The sequence below is a fragment of the Lipophrys pholis genome (assembly GCF_963383615.2).
Source record: "Lipophrys pholis genome assembly, chromosome: 2".
NCBI classification, from domain to species: Eukaryota; Metazoa; Chordata; class Actinopteri; order Blenniiformes; family Blenniidae; genus Lipophrys; species Lipophrys pholis.
Genome location: NC_137636.1, coordinates 1,786,113 through 1,806,451, shown reverse-complemented (window position 1 = coordinate 1,806,451; position 20,339 = coordinate 1,786,113). Strand labels below are relative to the sequence as shown.

The 20,339-nt window shown below is 43.2% G+C and overlaps 1 protein-coding gene across 2 annotated transcripts in view; it reads left to right on the top strand.

Annotated features, from left to right (window-relative positions):
- The window catches only part of madd (MAP-kinase activating death domain), a 68,527-nt gene that overhangs the window by 43,593 nt on the left and 4,595 nt on the right, over window positions 1-20,339 (top strand). The window contains exons 17-31 of one of the 2 annotated variants that reach the window (XM_080458038.1): window positions 1,159-1,345; window positions 1,823-1,973; window positions 2,320-2,523; window positions 6,498-6,601; window positions 6,957-7,040; window positions 7,776-7,934; window positions 8,980-9,100; window positions 12,794-12,914; window positions 13,008-13,113; window positions 13,844-13,954; window positions 14,038-14,145; window positions 14,220-14,384; window positions 14,467-14,539; window positions 15,696-15,802; window positions 19,820-19,889. In XM_080458038.1, coding sequence (XP_080314164.1) covers window positions 1,159-1,345; window positions 1,823-1,973; window positions 2,320-2,523; window positions 6,498-6,601; window positions 6,957-7,040; window positions 7,776-7,934; window positions 8,980-9,100; window positions 12,794-12,914; window positions 13,008-13,113; window positions 13,844-13,954; window positions 14,038-14,145; window positions 14,220-14,384; window positions 14,467-14,539; window positions 15,696-15,802; window positions 19,820-19,889 — 1,871 coding nt within the window. The remainder of the gene's footprint in view (window positions 1-1,158; window positions 1,346-1,822; window positions 1,974-2,319; window positions 2,524-6,497; window positions 6,602-6,956; window positions 7,041-7,775; window positions 7,935-8,979; window positions 9,101-12,793; window positions 12,915-13,007; window positions 13,114-13,843; window positions 13,955-14,037; window positions 14,146-14,219; window positions 14,385-14,466; window positions 14,540-15,695; window positions 15,803-19,819; window positions 19,890-20,339) is intronic. The other variant, XM_080458037.1, reaches the window with a different exon arrangement.

Below are 20,339 nucleotides of genomic sequence, written 5' to 3'. Positions count from 1 at the left end.
CGTTTCCGTAAAGCGCTGCCTCAGTGCACCACGGCCATCATGAATAGTTCTTCTGCACAAATGCCAGTTGACAGACGATAACGACAACATCGCTGTCAAAACAGTGGCGAGTGTATGCAAACCTGTTCTGAAACTAAAATACAAAGCGATTCAGTTTCACTTGAAACGTTGCGTAAACGGAGCGTTTGTAAAACACGAGACGCGTGCTGATCACGTCACTGAAAGTTTAACTTGACACCGTGGAGGAGAATTTGTCAAACACGCATGCAACGGCTGCAAATTGTGGTTTTTCTGCACAAGTCTGCAAATTGTGGTTTTTCTGCACAAGTCATTTTTAAAGATGTTATTTTTCATTATTTCAACTTGTTCAGGTTTTTAAAAATATATTGTCATAATGCCTTCATACCACTTTGCTCTTTGTTTTTTTGTTTAAAAATTTTTCCCTGAAATAAAATTAATTTGACATCATAAAATCAAAAAAAAACAAAAAGTTGGGACAGTGCAAAGTGAAACACAAAACCTGAATGCACTGATTTGAAAATCTGTAAATCCATATTTTAACTCTAATAGAACATAAAGAACATATCCAGCATTGAAGCGGAGATATTTTACCATTCATGTAGCTGCAGCATATTACCGTATTTTTAAGACTATAAGCCACTACTTTTTTTGCCAAGCTTGGAACTCTGCAACTTAAACTATGACGCAGCAAATTTATGGATTTTTCCGAGCTTCAACCTGCTGATGCGTGGGTGACGCGCTCAGGTTCATGACGTAACTCCGACATTTCTTTTCTTCTTTTTTTTTTTTTCCCCTCTTAATTATTTGGTGGGTGTGGCTTATATTCAGGTGCGCTCAATAGTCTGGAAATTACTGCAGTTTCTTTTGAATGTAAATGGCAAGAATGTGACGGCCTTTCTCTGTGAAAACTCAGAAACTGGTCCAACTTGAAATATTCTGTTTCTGACAGCAACATTAAAATGAGCCAGTTTTCCACAAAATGGTAAAATCCTCTTATTTAACCATCTGATATGGTTTTTTTTGTGTTTTATTGTGGATAAAATATTCAGTTTCATTCTGCACAGCGTCTCAGCTTTGTGTCTGGACCGTGGTGTTTGTGGCGGACTGCAGTGTGACGGTATGTTTGTGTTGATCCAGTGAGAACCAGCAGTTCCTGAAGGAGGTGGTGCAGAGCGTGCTGGACGGTCAGGGAGTCGGCTGGCTCAACATGAAGAAAGTGCGCCGCCTGTTGGAGAACGAGCAGCTGCGCGTGTTCGTGCTGAGCAAACTGAACCGAGCCGTCCAGTCGGAGGAGGACGCCCGGCAGGAGGTCATACGAGACGTGGTGAGACGCCGCACAGGGACAGCAACGACCCTGGGATAGAAGATGCAACCGTGGATAAGCCCCTAGTTTAAGTTGGAGAGGAAGCAACATAAAGAAACGCAAGGATTAGAAAATGGTGTTTTTATAAAGAATTTAAAAAAAAATGAACTAAAAGAAAGCCGGAGCAAAAACACATTTTCAGCACTAATCATGTTAAATGTCTCATATGAAGCCAAAAAGAAGTTCTCACTCTTGTTGTCTCTTTATATCATAATGTTCTCTGCGTGCGTGCGGTTTAATTACAAAAACAAGCAACAGCACCCTCTAGGTGCCTGGCATGTTAACTGCATTATCAGTGTTTCTGTCGTTTCTATGGAAACAGACATCGTTTTAAACGTTGTGCAATAACAAATGCAAAAACGATGCGTTTTGACTTGAAACTCTGTCGTGCAAACGGGACTTCAGGTATTTAAATGCTGATCCATGTGGCGGTTGCAGGAGGTGAGCAGGAAGGTGTACAAAGGCATGCTGGACATCTTGAAGTGCACAGTTTCCAGTCTGGAGCACTCGTACACCAACGCAGGCCTGGGAGGGATGGCCAGTGTCTTCAGCTTGCTGGAAATCGCTCGCACACATTATCAAACCAAAGGTATGGATCTTCTTTATAAGTGCACAAACATAATGGAATGTTTTTGGGGTGTCATTTATGAAATATTAAAAAAAAAAAAGTATTTTCCATTTTGCCAGCTCCTTTAAGACTTTCTGTGCAGAGAAGCTTAACGCCAATGGGCCTGTGCTACTAACACTTGTCCATGTCTTTGCATTGTGTTTAGCTTCATGCTGCATGTCGGACGCTGTCTGTAAAAACTACCTGTAACTGCTACTTTTTAACTGCTTCCCAGTTTCAAACCACATAGATATAGACATATTTGATCATTATTCCTGTATTGTTAATGAATTCTGTCTTTGGCCGCCTAATTTTGAAAACTTGGTAGACCCAGAAAAGCGCAAGCGAAGCCCCACAGACAGTGCTGGCAGCCCGGGGAGTAAAGAGAGTCCTTCAGGTCGTATGGAGACCGCCCGGCCTCAGGGGCTCCTGAATGTTCCCCACCTGCAGCTGCCACATCACACAACGGGCAAAGGAGTCCGCCATTATGACACCCGGAGTCTGAACGAGGAGAACTTTATTGCCTCGATTGGTGTGTACACCACTCCAGCCCGGTTGCATGTGCAATGTAAAACCCTGACCATCAACCCTGAAACCAGCCCCCCCACCCCACCCCCACCCCCACCCACCCCCTCCTCCTGCCGCCTCAGTAAAAGACCCCCCCAGTTGCCCCAGACTGATCCCTACAGGGGGAATAATATTCCACACACTTACACTGCAAAGTTATTCTATCAAAACATCAGAGTGTTGCTTTGGCTGGGATTCCTGATCAACACTGGAGACTCTGGATTTGGCCTCAGTTGTACATGAGCAGTGAAAACTGTGTGGAATATCTCCCTGTTTTCCAGCCTGGACTGCGTGTTTGTCTCTCTTTCCCTGTTTGCCTCCTCTCCGGACCTCCGTTGTCAGCCTGTTAGCGCCTTGAAGTGCATGTGTTTGGTTTATTTTTTTGGTCCTCCAACAACGTAAATCTGCAGTAGTGGACGAGGGGAAACCCGAGGTAATGCACTCTGGTAGTCCAAACGGGTGCTGGCCGGCCTGTGCCTTTACTGCAGGTTTCTGCAAGGCGCGCTGTGGATAACGGCAGCTCCTGTTTGCTCTCAGCATGGAGGGTGGAAGCATCTCTCCCCGGTAAACAGTCCCAGGAGCAAGAAGAGGTTTGGCCTCACAAATGCGCTCCATTGGTTGCTAAAAGAACTTATTGACTTCAGCAACGACAACAAAGAGAAAGAAAAAAAGCTTGAAGCAATCTTGTTTGGCACTTAGTTTTTCTGAGATATATTCTGGGTCTGTATACGGGGGACTGGGTCAGTCGAGCCGCCCCGACACTCCTCCTACCTGCACCCCTTCTCTTCTTCTTAGAAGTTGCACCTTCAATTCTACAGAATGCCGTGAGACCTTTGCATCCCGAGCTTCTGCAACTGCTCCATTTCACCCGCTGGCGAGTCGGCATCTCAACCCCCATCCCACGCTCTTTTCCAAACCAGCCCCCGCCCACCCCCCCTCCCCCCTCCTCCCCCTCACCCCCCCCCCCTCACTCTCTCACCTCCGCCCTGGAGAGCCACACAGATGTGATCGATGAAACCAGAAAGTCATTCTGCCGTCACTGTGTGGCTCTCCAGGACTTCAAGCCCGGAGCTCTGGGTGTCTTGTAATGTTCCCTTCGTAGCTGGTGCACACAGTAAATGCATTGTAATAATAAAACCCTCTTATTATTTCCTCCAGTACTTTACCGAGATTAACGCTCAGCTACATGCAAACATTACAAACCCCCCCACCCCCCACCCCCCACCCCCCAGTAATGACGGATCCTCAGTGCTTACTTTGTTTTAGTTTCAGTTTCAATGCTCATCCACCATACATGCCTTTTCAACCAGCTCTCTGACTCTCTCTCTGTCTTTCTCTCCTTGCTTGCAATGCATCTTGGGTAGAATTGTGGAGCAAGCACCAGGATAAGCAAAAAGCTATGGAAAAACCACAGAGTAAGAGACTTTTCACACACCAAAGAAAATAAAAACAGAAAAACCTACCGGGGCTGATGATCTTTTTCCGCCCCTTCCCTTCTACCTCTGAACCTCTCCAGTGTTTTCATACGTGAGAAATAAAGAGTGTTTGGATAAACATGGTACACGTATAACCCATAAAAGATTTTAAGACAAAGATTTAATTTAATTCACTGGTAATGTATATAATCTGACATTTCCCCCCCCCCTTGGATGTACACTAATCCCAAAGAGTTGGGACTCTGTGTTAAATGTTAAAAAAAAAATGTTTTTTTAAATCAGATTGCAATGATTTTAAATCTCATCAACCCATGTGTTACTCTCAATAAAGAACATATCAGATGTTTAAAGTTACACGATACCAGTTAAATCTTCCTCCTTGTGTGGGTTTGTTTTTTCATTTACACCATTCCAGCCTTTTTGTTTCCCGTCACTACTTTTTACAGATATTTCACTCCCATTAAATCCCAATGGAGCTAAAATCTTCCCTGAAGTGACGAAACGTCTCAGGTTGAACTTCTGATATGTTCTTTATCTTCTGACGAGGATCAAATGTGGACGTATGAGATCTGAACATCGTTGTATTCACTTTTTATTTACATTTAACACAGTGTCCCAACTTTGATTTTGTGAGTGGGAGAGTAATACTCACCAGTTTCAAGAGTTTTTTTTTATATGTTATTGAGTATGCTGTTACTACTGTATAAGAAATATAATCACAAAACTCATTCTGAGAACAAAGTGCAACTTAGCGCTAAACCTGATGTTTAACGAGAGCGTACTTGTTTACTGATGTGTATATCTGGCACACACACACACACACACACACACACACAAATGGTTATTCATGTAATATTCACTGGCTTAAGCTCATGTGATTTTGTTTTCCAGTGTCCCCCCCCCCCCCCCCCCCTTGCTAACCATGCATCTCGATGAAGAGAAATTAATACCTGCTGCCCTGTCCACCTCTTTTTAACTCCATTTTTTTTCCTGTTTCAAGTGGCTCGCCGTGAATTTGTATATTTGCAGCCATTCTTTCTCAGCCGTCTGTACGTGCCTCATTAAAAAATATTAATTACCATTTAAAAAAAAAAAAAAAAAAGGTTTGCAAAGGTTAGAAGTCAGATAAACGAGTCCGTGTCAGGAGGTTCTGAACAACCAGTCGCACTTGAAACCGAAAATGTCTCCTTTACCGTCCATCAGTTCGTCTGCATGCCTAACTGCCTGTCTGTCTGTGGTTTCTGGTGTTACCTGGGCCTCACCTGCAGCCTTGACTCACAAATAATGTTGCACTCTTGCAATCTTGTTGCTTTGATTTCTAACTTTCCCCCCAGTTTTACTGCACTCTTCTGCCTGCCCCCGTGTCTTTTCTCTGTCTGGTCTTTGGAACTTTTTTATCTGTTTCATAGTTTACTTGTAAACAAAACAATTTATCTGGATTATACTCTTGTTATAATGTACTAGCTATGGGTGAGCATATTTTGATTTCCAAAAGAGAAAAAAGGGTGAATTCTGACCCAGCCTGTGTGTATTTTAATGATGCTCAAAGATGCCGTATTTAAGTCTTTCTCTCTGTATGGATAGAAAATTAAATGACATTTCTCTATAACCAGAGACTCTCAGGCAACATGCATGATCATGTCTAGAATGATCTCATCCAGTCATTAATAAAGTAACTTCAATAAATGTAAATTAATGGAAAAACAACCCTCTTTATAGGAAATTAAGATACAACCACAAAATAATATAGAATAGTCTTTATTGTCATTGTTAAAAATAACAAAATTGTAAGTGTAGTACAATCTGTGCAAGAGCCACGTTCTAAATGTAAACGCTCAGATATAAACACATACATACAACATACAACCGTTTATAATGGCACTTTTCATTTCTGTTTATAATAGTTCTCATCTCTAGTTTTGCTGGACATCCAGCGATGCTTTTTAACTACGTCAAAATCTGCTTTTGTTTGTTTTCCAGTCAAGGAGTAACTGGTACAACTGTACTATACAGACAGCAGACATGAGAGCAGCATCGCTTCTGTTCCGCCTGCAAAATACAAAAGAAAATGAAGACTTGAAAAGAAAGCTGTAGTTTTATTGGGATATATAGTTTATAGTTTGGATTTATTATGTCGTGCTTTTGCGCCATCGATTGTCGAAGAGAGATTTCCGGCACCTCGAGTCTGAATTTGTGTCTTTGGTTATGAAGATGTACTATTTTGCAATATAACGCATTATTTATTCCATACAAAGGTAAACTTTGAGTATCATTCAAGTATCTTAAAAGCTGTTCTTCCAGGTGTCCTCTATTTTTTTTCGCAAATGAAAATATGTTGACCCGACTGTTTGCTTGGCTGCGTGCGGCCTGATGCAGTGTGTGGTGGAGGCGTCAGTGTCGCTGTGCTTGCTGGCTGTGAGCGGCGCTCCTCTGCCTGAAGCAGGTAAGACGATGGCGAAGCGGTAACCTGGGAAACACGCTCATTACCCCGTCTGCCCCGCAGGGTCCGAAGGAGCCAAGCAGCAGCGCCCCCAGGTGGCCGACGCCGAGGAGAAGAAGTCACAGATCAGTGCCGATAGTGGCCTCAGCGTCACGTCTGGATCTCAGGTTTGTTCCTATTAAACCTCTGAGGTCAGGAAGTACAAAAAAACCTGTTTTATAATACTCGTTGAAGTGTCTGCACACACAGCAGAGAAACATGTGACTCCCAAATCTGTTTAGTGAGTTAAGACTTTCTTCACAACACAAAACTAGTTTATATGCTGGAGCATGGATAATGTGACGCTGTACACGTCATGGATCTTTAGTTTGATGGTAACTTTTACATTTAATCTCTTCACACGCGTTCACCTTTGGCTTTGTGTTGAATCTGCTTCGCCCTCATGTTGAAAACCACGACTGGCGAAATGCACTTTCCTCTGAAACCTCCTTTCTGTGTCGTCTTTGTTTGCGTTTATTACAGAAGAGCGACTCCGAGTCGGTGACGAGCTCCGAACCACCGATCCTGACGAGGAGCACCAGCCAGGACTCGGAGGCCAGCACAGTGGTAGGGCTTCTCTCTCTCTCTCTCTTCAGTCCAGTGGTAGGGCTTCTCTCTCTCTCTCTCTCTCCAGTCCAGTGGTAGGGCTTCTCTCTCTCTCTTCAGTCCAGTGGTAGGGCTTCTCTCTCTCTTCACTTCACAGCTTCCTCTCATGGTCTGTCTGAGGGGGAAGGCCAATCATAAACCTGCTGTAGATTTTTCTTTGCTGCATTTTTCTTGCTTTTTCAGTAAAATTCTGTGGTAATGGAGGTTTTTCTGTTGCACTATATTAGCGTTCTGTTGTCGTCTAGATGTGCAGTGACATCTAGTGGCCACAGGTGGAACGTACTGGTATATTTTTAATATCTAATTTACTTCTCAATATGAGTAACATGACTGGCCAAACATTTTTTTTTAAACGTGGGACAAATAATCCTGATAATACAGTCGCTTCGCTGTTCACAGCGATGCAGCGCAGATCTTTTCAAAACAGCTTGGTTTTCATCTTGAGAAAGAGAAATGAGTTAAAAAGTCAACCCGACCATCACTTTCCTTCCTTTAATCACCAGATTTGGCTTCTTTGGTTGCACCTTTCAGTTGGTGTTTAAAAGTTTAACTCGTCACTCCCCTAACACACAATTATATGAATTCAAGAAGAGACTAAAAAGTTTTAGAAGCTGCGGTTCTTTTTTCTTTTATTCCCTAAACTCTGCAGGTAAAACTCCAGTGTGTTTTTCTTCCGTCTGGATTTTTGAATTGTAGATCAGCAACAGCTCTGGAGAGACTCTGGGAGCCGACAGCGATCTGAGCAGCACAGCGGGAGACGGCCTCGGCGGCAGAACCGCCGCTCATCTGACCCAGTCCAGAGGGACTCTGTCTGACAGCGAGATCGAAACCAATCCAGCCACCAGCTCAGTGTTTGTAAGTGAAACCGGATTTTCTTCATTTTTGTCTGAACCGTCCTAAAAAGAGACTTTTTTTTTCATTTGAATTTACAAAGTAAAGGATGTATGCTTAATATTCAAATAGACAAAGTAAAAGTCTTACTATATTTCTGAAGTGATCTCACAAACAGCAAAGTGGGATATTTAATGAAATGACATCAGTTGTCTTATTGTGAGAAATCACATGGACACAGCTCGTCTTTTTCATTCAGATCTTGTTGTATATCTGTCACCTCATTTCCTTTTCTTCTGTATCAGTTCATGTGTAAGACAAATGTCAAGAATGGAGGCGATGTGAGCAGGGCAATGAAAAAAACACCTTGAGAGGAAATCCAAGGAAAAGACAGTTCTGGAGTGAAGTGGAGACAAATTGACGTCTCGTTTACACGACAACGTTTCAAGTGAAAACGCAGAGTTTTTACATTGTTGTTTCAGAAGACTTTTGCATTTATACGAAAATGACAGAAGCACTCTAAATGACTTTTAGGATGCCAGGCCACAAGATGGTGCTGTTTGTTTGTTTTTGTAATAAAACCACACACACACACACACACACACACACACACACACACACACACAGAACAATAGGCTATAAACATTAGCAATAGGAGAACAAGGGCGTTCGTAAAAGGTTCCGTTTTCCGCTACACAGAGTTGGAGCGTTTTTAAAACGTTTCACCTTGGGAGCCGTTTTTAAAAAGTTGTGTTTTCAGTGGCTCTAAGCCCGGTTGTTGTGTAAACGGTACATTTTCACGGAAAAACATTCTCATGTAAATGAGGCCTGAGTCCACCTGAGGGCGCTGCTCTAAGTCAACATTCTTTCCAACAAATAGCCCGAATCGTACCTGGTCTGTCCTTTATGTTGCTACGAATTAAACATTTTGTGGCGCCCCCTAGAGGAGGCTGTCCCCTGAATGATTAAAAACCTATTTATGGTTGTTTGTTGTTGGTTTTCTCATGTTTTCATCATGTCTTTACATTCCTTGTGCTCGGTTCTAATACTTATGGCGCCGTTTCCTCAGGGGAAGACGCACACGCTGAAACCCGGCGTCAAAGATCACGTTCCCGCCATGTCGAAGGCGCCGCCTGCTCCGCCCATGGAGGACATCAGTATGAGGATCTACCTGTGTGAAGGCCTGCTGGGTACGATCTGCAGCCTGCTGCTTTACAAAACACATTTCTGTTTTCCTTAACGGGCCTTTCTCTGTCACTGTGGCTTCATCTGTTTGGCTTTACTAACATCGTAAATGTTTGTCTGACAAACTAACGTCTGTCTTGCACTTAATAAGCGTCGCCTTTGTTTTGAGTGAACTTTCACTCACGTTATTTTTAGGAGAAGAAAAGCAGAAGTCAGACATGTGATGAACTCCGACTGATGGAATGTTAAGATAAGAATGAATCGGTGAAGGGTTAAAAGTTTACTGTCTTGGCCTGGATCACGGGTTTTTAAAGCGTGGCACAATAACCCCCCCCACCCCCCAAAAAAAAAGACCTTCAACCTCAATCCCTCCCACTTCCACTCACTCCACTCATGCTGTGGAGCAATACCCTGGACTTCCTCATTCTTTTCACGTTACAATGAGTAAAAAGCACTGCCCTGCTCCTGCTACCTAAATGTCCTACATTTATTTAATTTATTTCCCCAAAAAATCTAAAGGACCATTTTCTATTTGAAGCACTCTGGCGCCCCCTGGGGGAGGCTTGCCCCACATTTTGAAAAACTACAAGCCTCTCCCCAGTGTGTTCACCAGCTTGTGAAAAAATGATGGATCTATCCTTTCTATTTACTGTACTTGAGAATATAAACAGAACTGTCCTAAAAATGTGTTTATATGGTGCCGTTAATGTCTTCAACTGACGTGATTCAGCAAATTATAACCTAACCTGTTTAATTGTAGAAAAATAAAAAATAAAAAAACGACTTAAGTGAAATATAAATGTTTTTGCGAAAATTACCGGCAACTTTGTAACTTTATGGAGTAAAAATACAGAAAAACTACAAATATAAGTTCTTTGACTGAACATGAAGGAAAAAAGAACAATGTCAGCAAATAGAAGTTAAACTGGGAGTCTGCTCTTTATGGTTTATAAAATAAACGGGGTTGTACAGATCAAAACATTGGAATCCAATTAAAACATGAGTTGCTTTATCCATTATTTCCACTTGTCACATAATTCAAGTGGCCTCAAGCTTTTTAAAGACGAATTTTAATAATGAGGATATTATTTAAAAAACCACCAACATTGGGGTATAGTTTCTATCATTGTTTTCTCTTTAATCTCTTATAAACTAAAATTATAAACAAAACTAACTCCAGTCTGAAACTTTGAAAGTCGCCACATTTTAGATTCATCAAATAAATTATAATAATTTTATTTTTTTTAATTGTATTCAAATTGTGAAATATCAGCAGTTTTTAGAGGGAGAGGTCGTGTCAATCTGAAAGAAGTACTGCTGGATGAGAAAAGCTGCATGTGGTTGAATATTTCTTTGTATCAACGATTATTGACGACGTATTGATAATTTAAGGTTTTATTCATCTTTGGGTAACAGAAGCTCAGATTTCAATCAATCCACCAAACAAGAGCGAAGACAAATTGACAGAAGAGACACGTTCATGTCTTCACTGATCTTCCCACAAGACAAAGCACATTTATATCTATAGCAACATTCAGACACCAGGAAATTCACAGAGATTTACCAGGGAAAAAACAGGAACTCTATTGAAACAAGGTGAATAATAATCTTAATTTTAAACATTCATTCATTAACAAAAGAGAAAAAAAACCTGAAGCAACAAAAATTTCCAAACTTTGAATGAAAAGAAGAAAAAATGACCTTATTTATATGATCTTCCCCTTTATATCAATCAGTTTACCATGAGCATTAAAAACGTAGGACTAAGGTAGTAAAATCAGTAAAATCTATTGTTTAATGGGCTGAAGAAATAATCTTGTTTTAAATCCTGATTTAAGAAAAGTATGTCAGCAGGAAGTTTGTTCTCCAGGTGAAGAACATAGGAACTAAAACCTACTTCACCTTGTTTCTTCTGACTCTTAAGGGAACACTTAGGAAACCTTTTCCTCAGGACTTTGAAGGTTTCATATTATATTTAGACGATTCAAAGCTTCATGCACCACAAGTCACGTTTTTAAAAACTCAAAATGCCTCATTTGTTCTGTGTAATACTGTGATCTGGTACCAAATGAACACAGAACATGACTCGGTATATTCAGAGCTAATCTACAGTGTTTAATATTTAGTAAGAGATTAACGTTAAAATACCCGTTATTTTAACATATTTGCAATAAGTGATCTTCTCATCGAATAGCTGAACTCTGCCTTTATTCTTTGTTCCTCTGGCCGGGGTCTCGACTCGCTCTGCTTTGGATTTTTAAATTCTTTATTTTTTTTTTTCCATTAAACCGACTCACCTCTGGGCCTAACCTCCTCCTGCTTCTCGCTGCTTCTCCTCCCTCCTGCTGCTCCTCACGGGGAATCCCTCCAGGCCGCGATAAGAGCTCCGTCTGGGATCAACTAGAGGATGCTGCCATGGAAACCTTTTCTCTAAGTAGGGCTGATCTCCTGCCTTCGCCTCCTCTGTGTGTGTGTGTGTGTGTGTGTGTGTGTGTGTGTGTGTGTGTGTGTGTGTGTGTGTGTGTGTGTGTGTGTGTGTGTGTGTGTGTGTGTGTGTGTGTGTGTGTGTGTGTGTGTGTGTGTGTGTGTGTGTGTGTGTGTGTGTGTGTGTGTGTGTGTGTGTGTGTGTGTGTGTTTTCCATTAACTTTTGGTATTTTTCAATTTCTGCTCACCTAAATGTCACTAACTCACTTTCACGTCGCCCTAAAATTCCAAGTTTCTGTTTTTCCATATTGGACTTGTGTGTGTTTCCTTCCTGTGTTGTTCAAAAACCAATTACGACCCGAGTAGGTTGACCCGAGTCAATCCTGCAGGAAGCCAGTAAATAAGATTTGGAACATTTCCAGTGAGCTCCTCCGGGAGGATGAAAGTAAATTTAAAAAAAAAAAAAAATGTATTAAAAGTCACTTCTCACTTTTGCATGCAGTTAAAATATTTCCCCCTCTCTCGAGGTTATGTCTTTATAATTGTCAGTTTTCTGACTGTTTGTATATTTTGTTCTCGCCCCGGTTTAAAACAAAGTTTAGACGTCACATTTGCACAACATTTCAAGACAAAACGCATCGTTTTTACATTTTTCTTTCGTTGAAGTTTCAACAGTTAAAAAAATTCAAATAAAAACTGCTAAAAGGCTCAAAATGATGTAGTTAGCACGCCAGGCCACTAGTGGGTGCTGTATTTCAAATAAGTAGATTTCCCCCCGTTTCCACAGAGACGCGGTTGGACTGTTTTCAAAAAGATCCACTTTGGGAAACGTTTACACAGAGTTGTGTTTTCAGAGGTTCTGAGCACCGTTGTCATGGAAACGGGCAACGAAAACACAAAGTTTTAACATTGTAAACTAAGTTGTGATTCCAGAAATCATATATAAAAATGTTTAATGTAATATTACAAAGTCATCGTCCTTTCATGACTAATCGTGTTAAAAAGATTGTTCAGTATTTCACAAAGGCAGAACGATACGGATACTTTCTCAGGAAATATCAGGACAACTTAACATTTTGTGGACAAAAGTTAAAAAGAAACGATTGAAGGAGGATATGAAGTCTGTAAACAGACGGGAGGAAGATCATTGAAATGTATTTAAAGGACGTAGACGTGTGGTTAAACATGCTGTAGATCAAACTGAAGGCCTGAGCTGCTCCACACCAGCAGGTTGGAGACGTTTCTTAACTCTATTCTCCATATTTGCCTCCAGGTAAGGAGCGCTCCACGCTGTGGGACCAGGTCCAGTTCTGGGAGGACGCCTTCCTGGATGCTGTGATGCTGGAGCGCGAGGGGATGGGCATGGACCAGGGCCCGCAGGAGATGATCGAAAGGTTCTGACCACCATGAGCCTCCTGCCTTCTTCTGTCCGCTGGAACTTCATGCTTCTTCTCTGTTTTTCTTTGTTTGTTCCGCGGCGTACACAGATACCTGTCCCTTGGGGATCACGACCGCAAGCGTCTGGAGGACGACGAGGACCGCCTGCTGGCCACGCTGCTGCACAACATGATAGCATACATGCTAATGATGAAAGTACGGACGCTAATCGCTTTAATGAGCAGAACTTCAGCCTTTTACTGTGGTTTCTCTTTAATAAGAAATTATAAACCTGCTGATCATTCAGTAGTAAAATTACATTTGATCGGTTTATTCTAGTGACAAATCAAAGTGTTGAAATAAGAATAAATAAAAAGCGACGACTCGCCCGATTTATGTATAATGAATTCACCTCAATATTAAAGCGTCTAAAAACACCAAAAGGATTGTTATGGATCTCAGAGGCTGCTAGAAACTTAAAAACATTTAAGTCCACAAACTGTAGCTGACGTGAGACAAAGAGAAGCAGCACAGTATCAGGAGAACTTGTAATGATCAACGATCACCTGTGACTCCTGTAAAACTTTCTCTTTAACTCTTCTGTCACTGCGTCTGTAGTTTCCACCTGCATCGTTTCAGAATCAGCAGCTTGTAGGATTTCTTGTTTTTTGGTCATTTACAGCACAATTTCACCTGAAGCGGCCGGACCAGTGAAGAATTAAGTTACAAAATAAAAAATACCTGGAACTCTGAATCTCTCTGTTGGATTGTGGCGACATTGTACAAATAACAAAAATGACATAAAAGGAAATATATAGGTGTAAAATATCAAAGCCGAGGGACAGACGGCATAGGTGACGCGCAAATAATGTCAAAAACATTAAAACCTCAGAAAACTACAGGTATATGCAGTACTGAACATGAGAATGTGGTTTTGCCTTTTCAGGTGAACAAAAATGACGTCAGGAAGAAAGTGAGACGCTTGATGGGAAAGTCCCACATCGGCCTGACGTACAGCCAAGAGATCAACGAGATTCTGGACAAACTGGCTCACATGGTGATGATCTGCCTTCTGTTTCTCTGTTCGACTCCGTCAGACCGTCGATTTGTTTGTAATGATGTGTGTTTGTTTGTTTGCAGAACGGCCGGGAGCTTTCCATCCGGCCCAGCGGCAGCCGTCACATCAAGAAACAAACCTTTGTGGTCCACGCTGGCACCGACACCACCGGGGACATCTTCTTCATGGAGGTACAAGAGAAGCCGTCTGTAGTTCCACCGTTAAAGCTCATATGTCATCTTCAACACCCGGTCTTCCGTTTCAGGTCTGTGACGACTGCATCGTCCTGCGCAGCAACATCGGCACGGTGTACGAGCGCTGGTGGTACGAGAAGCTCATCAACATGACCTACTGCCCCAAGACCAAGGTTCTGTGTCTGTGGCGGCGCAACGGCCAGGAGACGCAGCTCAACAAGTTCTACACCAAAAAGGTCCCGGCAGGCGTCCGTCTTCCCCCAGAGGGGAACTAACGGGAAGGATTCAGTGGAGTAACTCCTCCTCTCTGCTTTCCAGTGTCGTGAGCTGTACTACTGCGTCAAGGACAGCATGGAGAGAGCGGCAGCTCGACAGCAAAGCATCAAACCAGGCAGGGACTTCTTCCTTTTTATTTTTGTGAGGAGACTTTAATATTGCTGAGTAGGTTTATGAAAAGGATAATGTGGCATTCAGTCATTCACTCATTCACACATTCACACATTCACTCATTCACACATTCACACATTCACTCATTCACACATTCACACATTCACACATTCACTCATTCACTCATTCACTCATTCACTCATTCACTCATTCACACATTCACTCATTCACACATTCACACATTCACTCATTCACTCATTCACACATTCACACATTCACTCATTCACACATTCACTCATTCACACATTCACACATTCACTCATTCACTCATTCACACATTCACACATTCACTCATTCACTCATTCACACATTCACTCATTCACACATTCACACATTCACACATTCACTCATTCACACATTCACTCATTCCCTCATGGAGCCATGAGCCTGATAGATACAGTAGCTTCACATCAACTTGCTTTAACCTTTGCCCGTACCGCTTTATGAAACTCAGTGTCGTAACTTTGAGCCAGTCATAGTTAATATGAGTGAAGATGGATGGATGGATGGATGGATGGATGGATGGATGGATGGATGGATGGATGGATGGATGGTCTTTCAAAAGACACACCACCGTTTCACACTTGAATGAACTGTCGTTGCCGATGGCCAGAGAGCAACACTCAAAGCACAAGCACTGAAATTATTTTAAATAAAAGTGTCACAAAGCAGTAAAAGCTGTTAAAACTAGAACGGGCGCTTGGTAGAGCAGTAAATAAATAAATAAGTAAATACATGAATAAATAAATAAATACTTGCAGACGAAAACAAAACTTTCTCGGCCAACTTTCGTTGGCGAAGGCAAAAAACACATTTTAAACAGTAATCAAGAGATCAGATGCATTTAATGGTTTTGCCTTAAAAATAAGTTAAGAAATCAGTAATTCTTTGCTTCCTTAAAAAGAATCAGAATTCTTCTGAACTGAAACGTGAGCTGCTCCAGATGGAAAATAACTCAGCATTTAAATCTCGTAGGTGTGGAGTTGATGGAGCATCCTTATTACGTCTAAACGTGAAACTTTACGGAAACACAAAAACGTCATCGTGTGAACGACATGTTGAGATGAGCTGACCCCCCCCCCCCCCCCCCCCCCCCCCAGGTCCGGAGCTGGGCGGAGAGTTCCCGGTCCAGGACATGAAGACCGGCGAGGGCGGACTGCTGCAGGTCACTCTGGAGGGAATCAACCTGAAGTTCATGCACAGCCAGGTAAGAGTCCAGTACCAGCTGCTTTCTCATCTCACACAGGGCATGAGAACCAAACACGCCATCCCCCCTCCTGTCCACCTCTCTGCTCATCTCCTGTCCCCCCACCCCCCCCCCCCATCCCGTCACGTCTTCCTCTATCGTCACTAAAATCCGTCTTAACCTCACGGACCTGCTCAACTTCTCAGATTTGCTCGTAGTCATCAGATGTTTGTCTCATGGAGGAAGAACCCCCCCCCCCCCCCTCCCCCCCCCCCCCCGTGCTTTTGCTTTTTTGGATTTGCTTTTGTTTTTGTTTCTGTTTCACTTTGTGTGTGTGTGTGTGTGTGTGTGTGTGTGTGTGTGTGTGTGTGTGTGTGTGTGTGTGTGTGTGTGTGTGTGTGTGTGTGTGTGTGTGTGTGTGTGTGTGTGTGTGTGTGTGTGTGTGTGTGTGTGTGTGTGTGTGTGTGTGTGTGTGTGTGTGTTAATAATTGCCTATTTTAAAAGCAAAGTTTGTTCCGTTGAGCGTCGCGGTGTCGTCTTCACAGTTGGTTTTTGTGACGCAGCGACTTCGTACGCGGAAAGCAGCAAGCTAACACTGTCCATTAGCATGAACTGCTCCGACGTTTGGTTTAGGTTAACAGAGCTTAATTCCATGTAGCCTGGATTAGTTTAGCCTGGATTTAGTGAGACTCGTTTAGTTTTGCTTAACTTAGCCTGACTTCACTTGCTTGAGATCAGCTCAAACAGAACAAGCTCCCACTAGTGGCCAGACATGAAAACTACACCGTTTTCAGCGTTTCTGTGTAAACAGACGTCGTTTCCAAAACGTTGTGTAAATGTGAAGCTTCTCTGAAACAAAAACCATGATCACTCTGGAAACGTCGTGTAAACAGGGTCTTAAGTTCCAAATGACTTAGAGTACTTTATTTTAGCTTGGAGTACTTAAACCCTTTGAGTTAGACTAATACAATATTCGATTTTCTCATATTTTCTACCAAAAAGACAATATTTGTATAGTTTTGCTTATTCTTTTAAAGAGCTGATCAACATTCATTTTAAATTTCGTCATTACATATTTCTTAGACTAATTTTTAACGTCTTTTTTAAATTTGAGATGATCTGAACTCGCCCTACCTTAGCTGAGCTTAGCATCGCTCAAGTTGGTTTAATTCGCCTTTATTTTGCTTTATTCTGCAAATTTGGATGAATCACAATAATAATAGCTCATAATTTAATCGCAGATATAATCTGACAGACGAGTTGGTTAAGCTGAGTTCATCCTGCACATAGAAACTTTCTGCTTGAAATGAAAGCAGCTTCCGTCCACATCGGGACGGTTTAGTAAAAGATGTTGGAGACGAGCGGCTGAAGCTTCATTTAAAAACATCGGTCTAAACTCCAGAAAGCCGGAGTTTGTGCTCGTCTGGACGCGGTGTCGCTCTGTAGTTCCGCCACTCCGACCCGTTAGCTGTGAAGCTTGTGAGTCACTGTTACGAGGTCTCCTGGCTGCGCTCAGGACGTTTCCGCACTCTGAATACGATTAACGTAAGATATGAGCCGCTCGGCGTCTCTTTCACTACATTCCTCTGCGGTTCTGAGTATTGGAACCTCGCCAGACGTTTCAGGGTGTCAGAGGAAACTTTCAGCACCGCATCAGTATAAAAGATCACAACTGCCATTTTTCAATAAAGATAGCTGCAGTTCCTAATTCGTCCACCAGGGTGCTCAGTAGAAGACGCGTTGCAGCAGAAAAACCAAAACTGGCCAGCAGGTGGCAGCAGAGAGATCAGTGAAAGCTAGCTATCTTAATGTTAGTGTCAGCATCAAAGTTTTACTATGAACGGAATTTGTGAATATTTATTAAAAAGATAAAGTGTATTTTGTGCCACTTTAGGCAAAATTGTCAAGTTTGGGGGTAAAAAGGTTTCCTCTTGCTTTGGGTCATTGCTGACCCGATGTCTCGGCTGGACAGGGCTGTGCAAAGGTTATGAAAGAAATTCAGCTCCCCCTGATCGACCTGAACGTTTCCCTCCGGAGAGGTTAGGACTCGTCAAAAAGGAAAAACGCAACGAGGAAAGTTCTGATTGGTTCCAGATCTCCTCTACAGCTCAGTGCATTGATCACGATCATTTAGTCAATGTTCTCTAGTAACTATGGTAACGGATCAGTCGCCACAGCAGGTCAATGTAACTTCTAATATAGACTTGGTGAGTTTTACGACCCGGTTCCCTTAATCTCAACCTGGTGACCGACTGCTGAAGGCTCAACTAGTCTCCTCTCTGGTCATCTCTTCACTATTCCCGTCTGTTTCCTCGTAGCTCACAGACACTGACGAGACCCTGCAGTACCGCCAGTAGCAGTGAGGGGGCAGCCATCGTCCTTATTGTGAACCTCTCTTGAAAAACACTCCACTCTTCTTGGTGTTTGTTCGGAGCGCCCCCTTCTGGTGGATTGGGAACATTACACACATAGAGCAGAAACAAGTGTTGAGTTACTCCAAAGCTCCTATTTAAATTCTATTAGAAGTCCCAGACGTCATGGTCGGGGTTTTCTAGAGTCCTGATCTCAATATCGGACTCAGTTTGATTTTCATGAAAGAATTCCAGTGAGTTTCTGAAGAATCCTGCAAAATTAATAATTAAAAAAAAAGGTTAACGCCACGGTTACCAGGAAGAATTGCTTCTATTTTTTGCACAGTACTGTACTGCAGCGGTAAACTGAGGAGTGGTTGTAGTTCTGGGTTTTGGTGAACTTCAGAATGCGCTGGCTGCTGACCCGTGGTCCTGCATGGTGCCGGACTCCTCGGTGCTGCTGACCCGTGGTCCTGCATGGTGCCGGACTCCTCGGTGCTGGTGACCCGTGGTCCTGCATGGTGCCGGACTCCTCGGTGCTGCTGACCCGTGGTCCTGCATGGTGCCGGACTCCTCGGTGCTGGTGACCCGTGGTCCTGCATGGTGCCGGACTCCTCGGTGCTGGTGACCCGTGGTCCTGCATGGTGCCGGACTCCTCGGTGCTGGTGACCCATGGTCCTGCATGGTGCCGGACTCCTCGGTGCTGCTGGGAGAGTTGGTGCCGGCCCTTGTTGCTGGAGGAGGAGGCATGGAGGGCTCTGGGGGAACCCAGATCTTTAGAACGTTCAGGACTGGAGGTTTGACCGGAGCCGCCGTCGTCTTGTTAGACCTCCTCGTTTGTGGGCGTGGTCACTTTGCCTGGTTACCGGTAACCCTGCTAGCGTAGCGTCTGAAATCTGAACCGGCACGAGGCTCCTGGGGCCAAGTGCCCCCTTAGGCCTGGCGCCCCCTGGGGCCCGGCGCCTCCTTGAGCCCGGCGCCTCTGGTGCCGTCTGGAGCCTGGTGCCTCCTTGGGGGCTGGCGCCCCCTGTGGCCCTCTGTGGCGTGGCGCCCCCTGTGGCCCTCTGTGGCGTAGCGCCCCCTGTGGAGTGTCGTGGAGTGTTTGTGCTCTTCTGTCCGATAATAATCCAACCCATTTCTCTCCCATGCTCTCTCCCCCTGCAAGGAGCGGAAGGTACACAACCTCTGCTGTGTTTGCTTTTTGTTTGTTTTTTGTTTTTATTTAGCAGTTTACATCTTCTTGGGTTTCTTTGTTCTGTTCTCCTCTTCTTTCCTTTCCTTTCTTTAGTTTTGTTTCGTAGCTGTATGGCAAATCTAATTTTGTGTCCTTGTCCACATCCTGTGTGGAACTTCCATGTCTGCATCACACGGGCCAATTTTGCATCCTTGAGAACTGGAGGTTTTGCTGCTGTCTGTGGCTCAGCTCGCTCTGAGCGCCGCTGCTCGTTGCCCATTCATGCGTTGGATCATGGAAACTTGTCATAGTTTGCTTCTCTCTTTCTTTCCCTTCGTTAGCTGCTCAGAGCTTTCATTCCATGTGTAGCTTGTTTTATTTTCCACCTTTCACACTGAATAAAACACGTAGAACATGGCTACTCTGTAAATATGAAGTGTTCACTCTTCATCCAGTGTTGTTGAGTTAATAATGTTCTGTCTTGTTTTGTTTGTGTTTTCGTTTGTTTTTTAGGTTTTCATAGAGCTGAGTCACATTAAAAAGTGCAATACAGTGAAGGGAGTCTTTGTCCTGGAGGAATTTGGTAATTACACCATCTATTGATTCTAGGCCTGTACTCGGCACGGCAGTAACTCGGCTTTAGGCAGGTCTGTTGACCGGAGCCAGTCCAGGCTGAACTGGACCGTTTAACGTTTACCGTCACATGAGGAGGTGGAGGGGAGATTCTAGAAAGACATCCATGTTTACGTAGCGCCGGAGTTTAATCTTAAAGGGACAGCGTGGGCGAATTCAAGTAATACCTCTGTAGTACGCTAGGTGGCAGCAGTGAGTCGGTGTCACAACCACAAACAACTCAATTAAGTCAAAAATCTAAATGTCTAAAATTTTAAAAGTGAGTCAAATACAAGTAATTCTTTTGTCCAAAAGGTGGCAGTAATGAGTCGGTTTGTCTTCAGTCTTCTTAAAAGAACAAAAAAGGATTAGAAAATAATGTCTTAGTATTAATTATCAAAAACCTAAAATCAAAAATCCA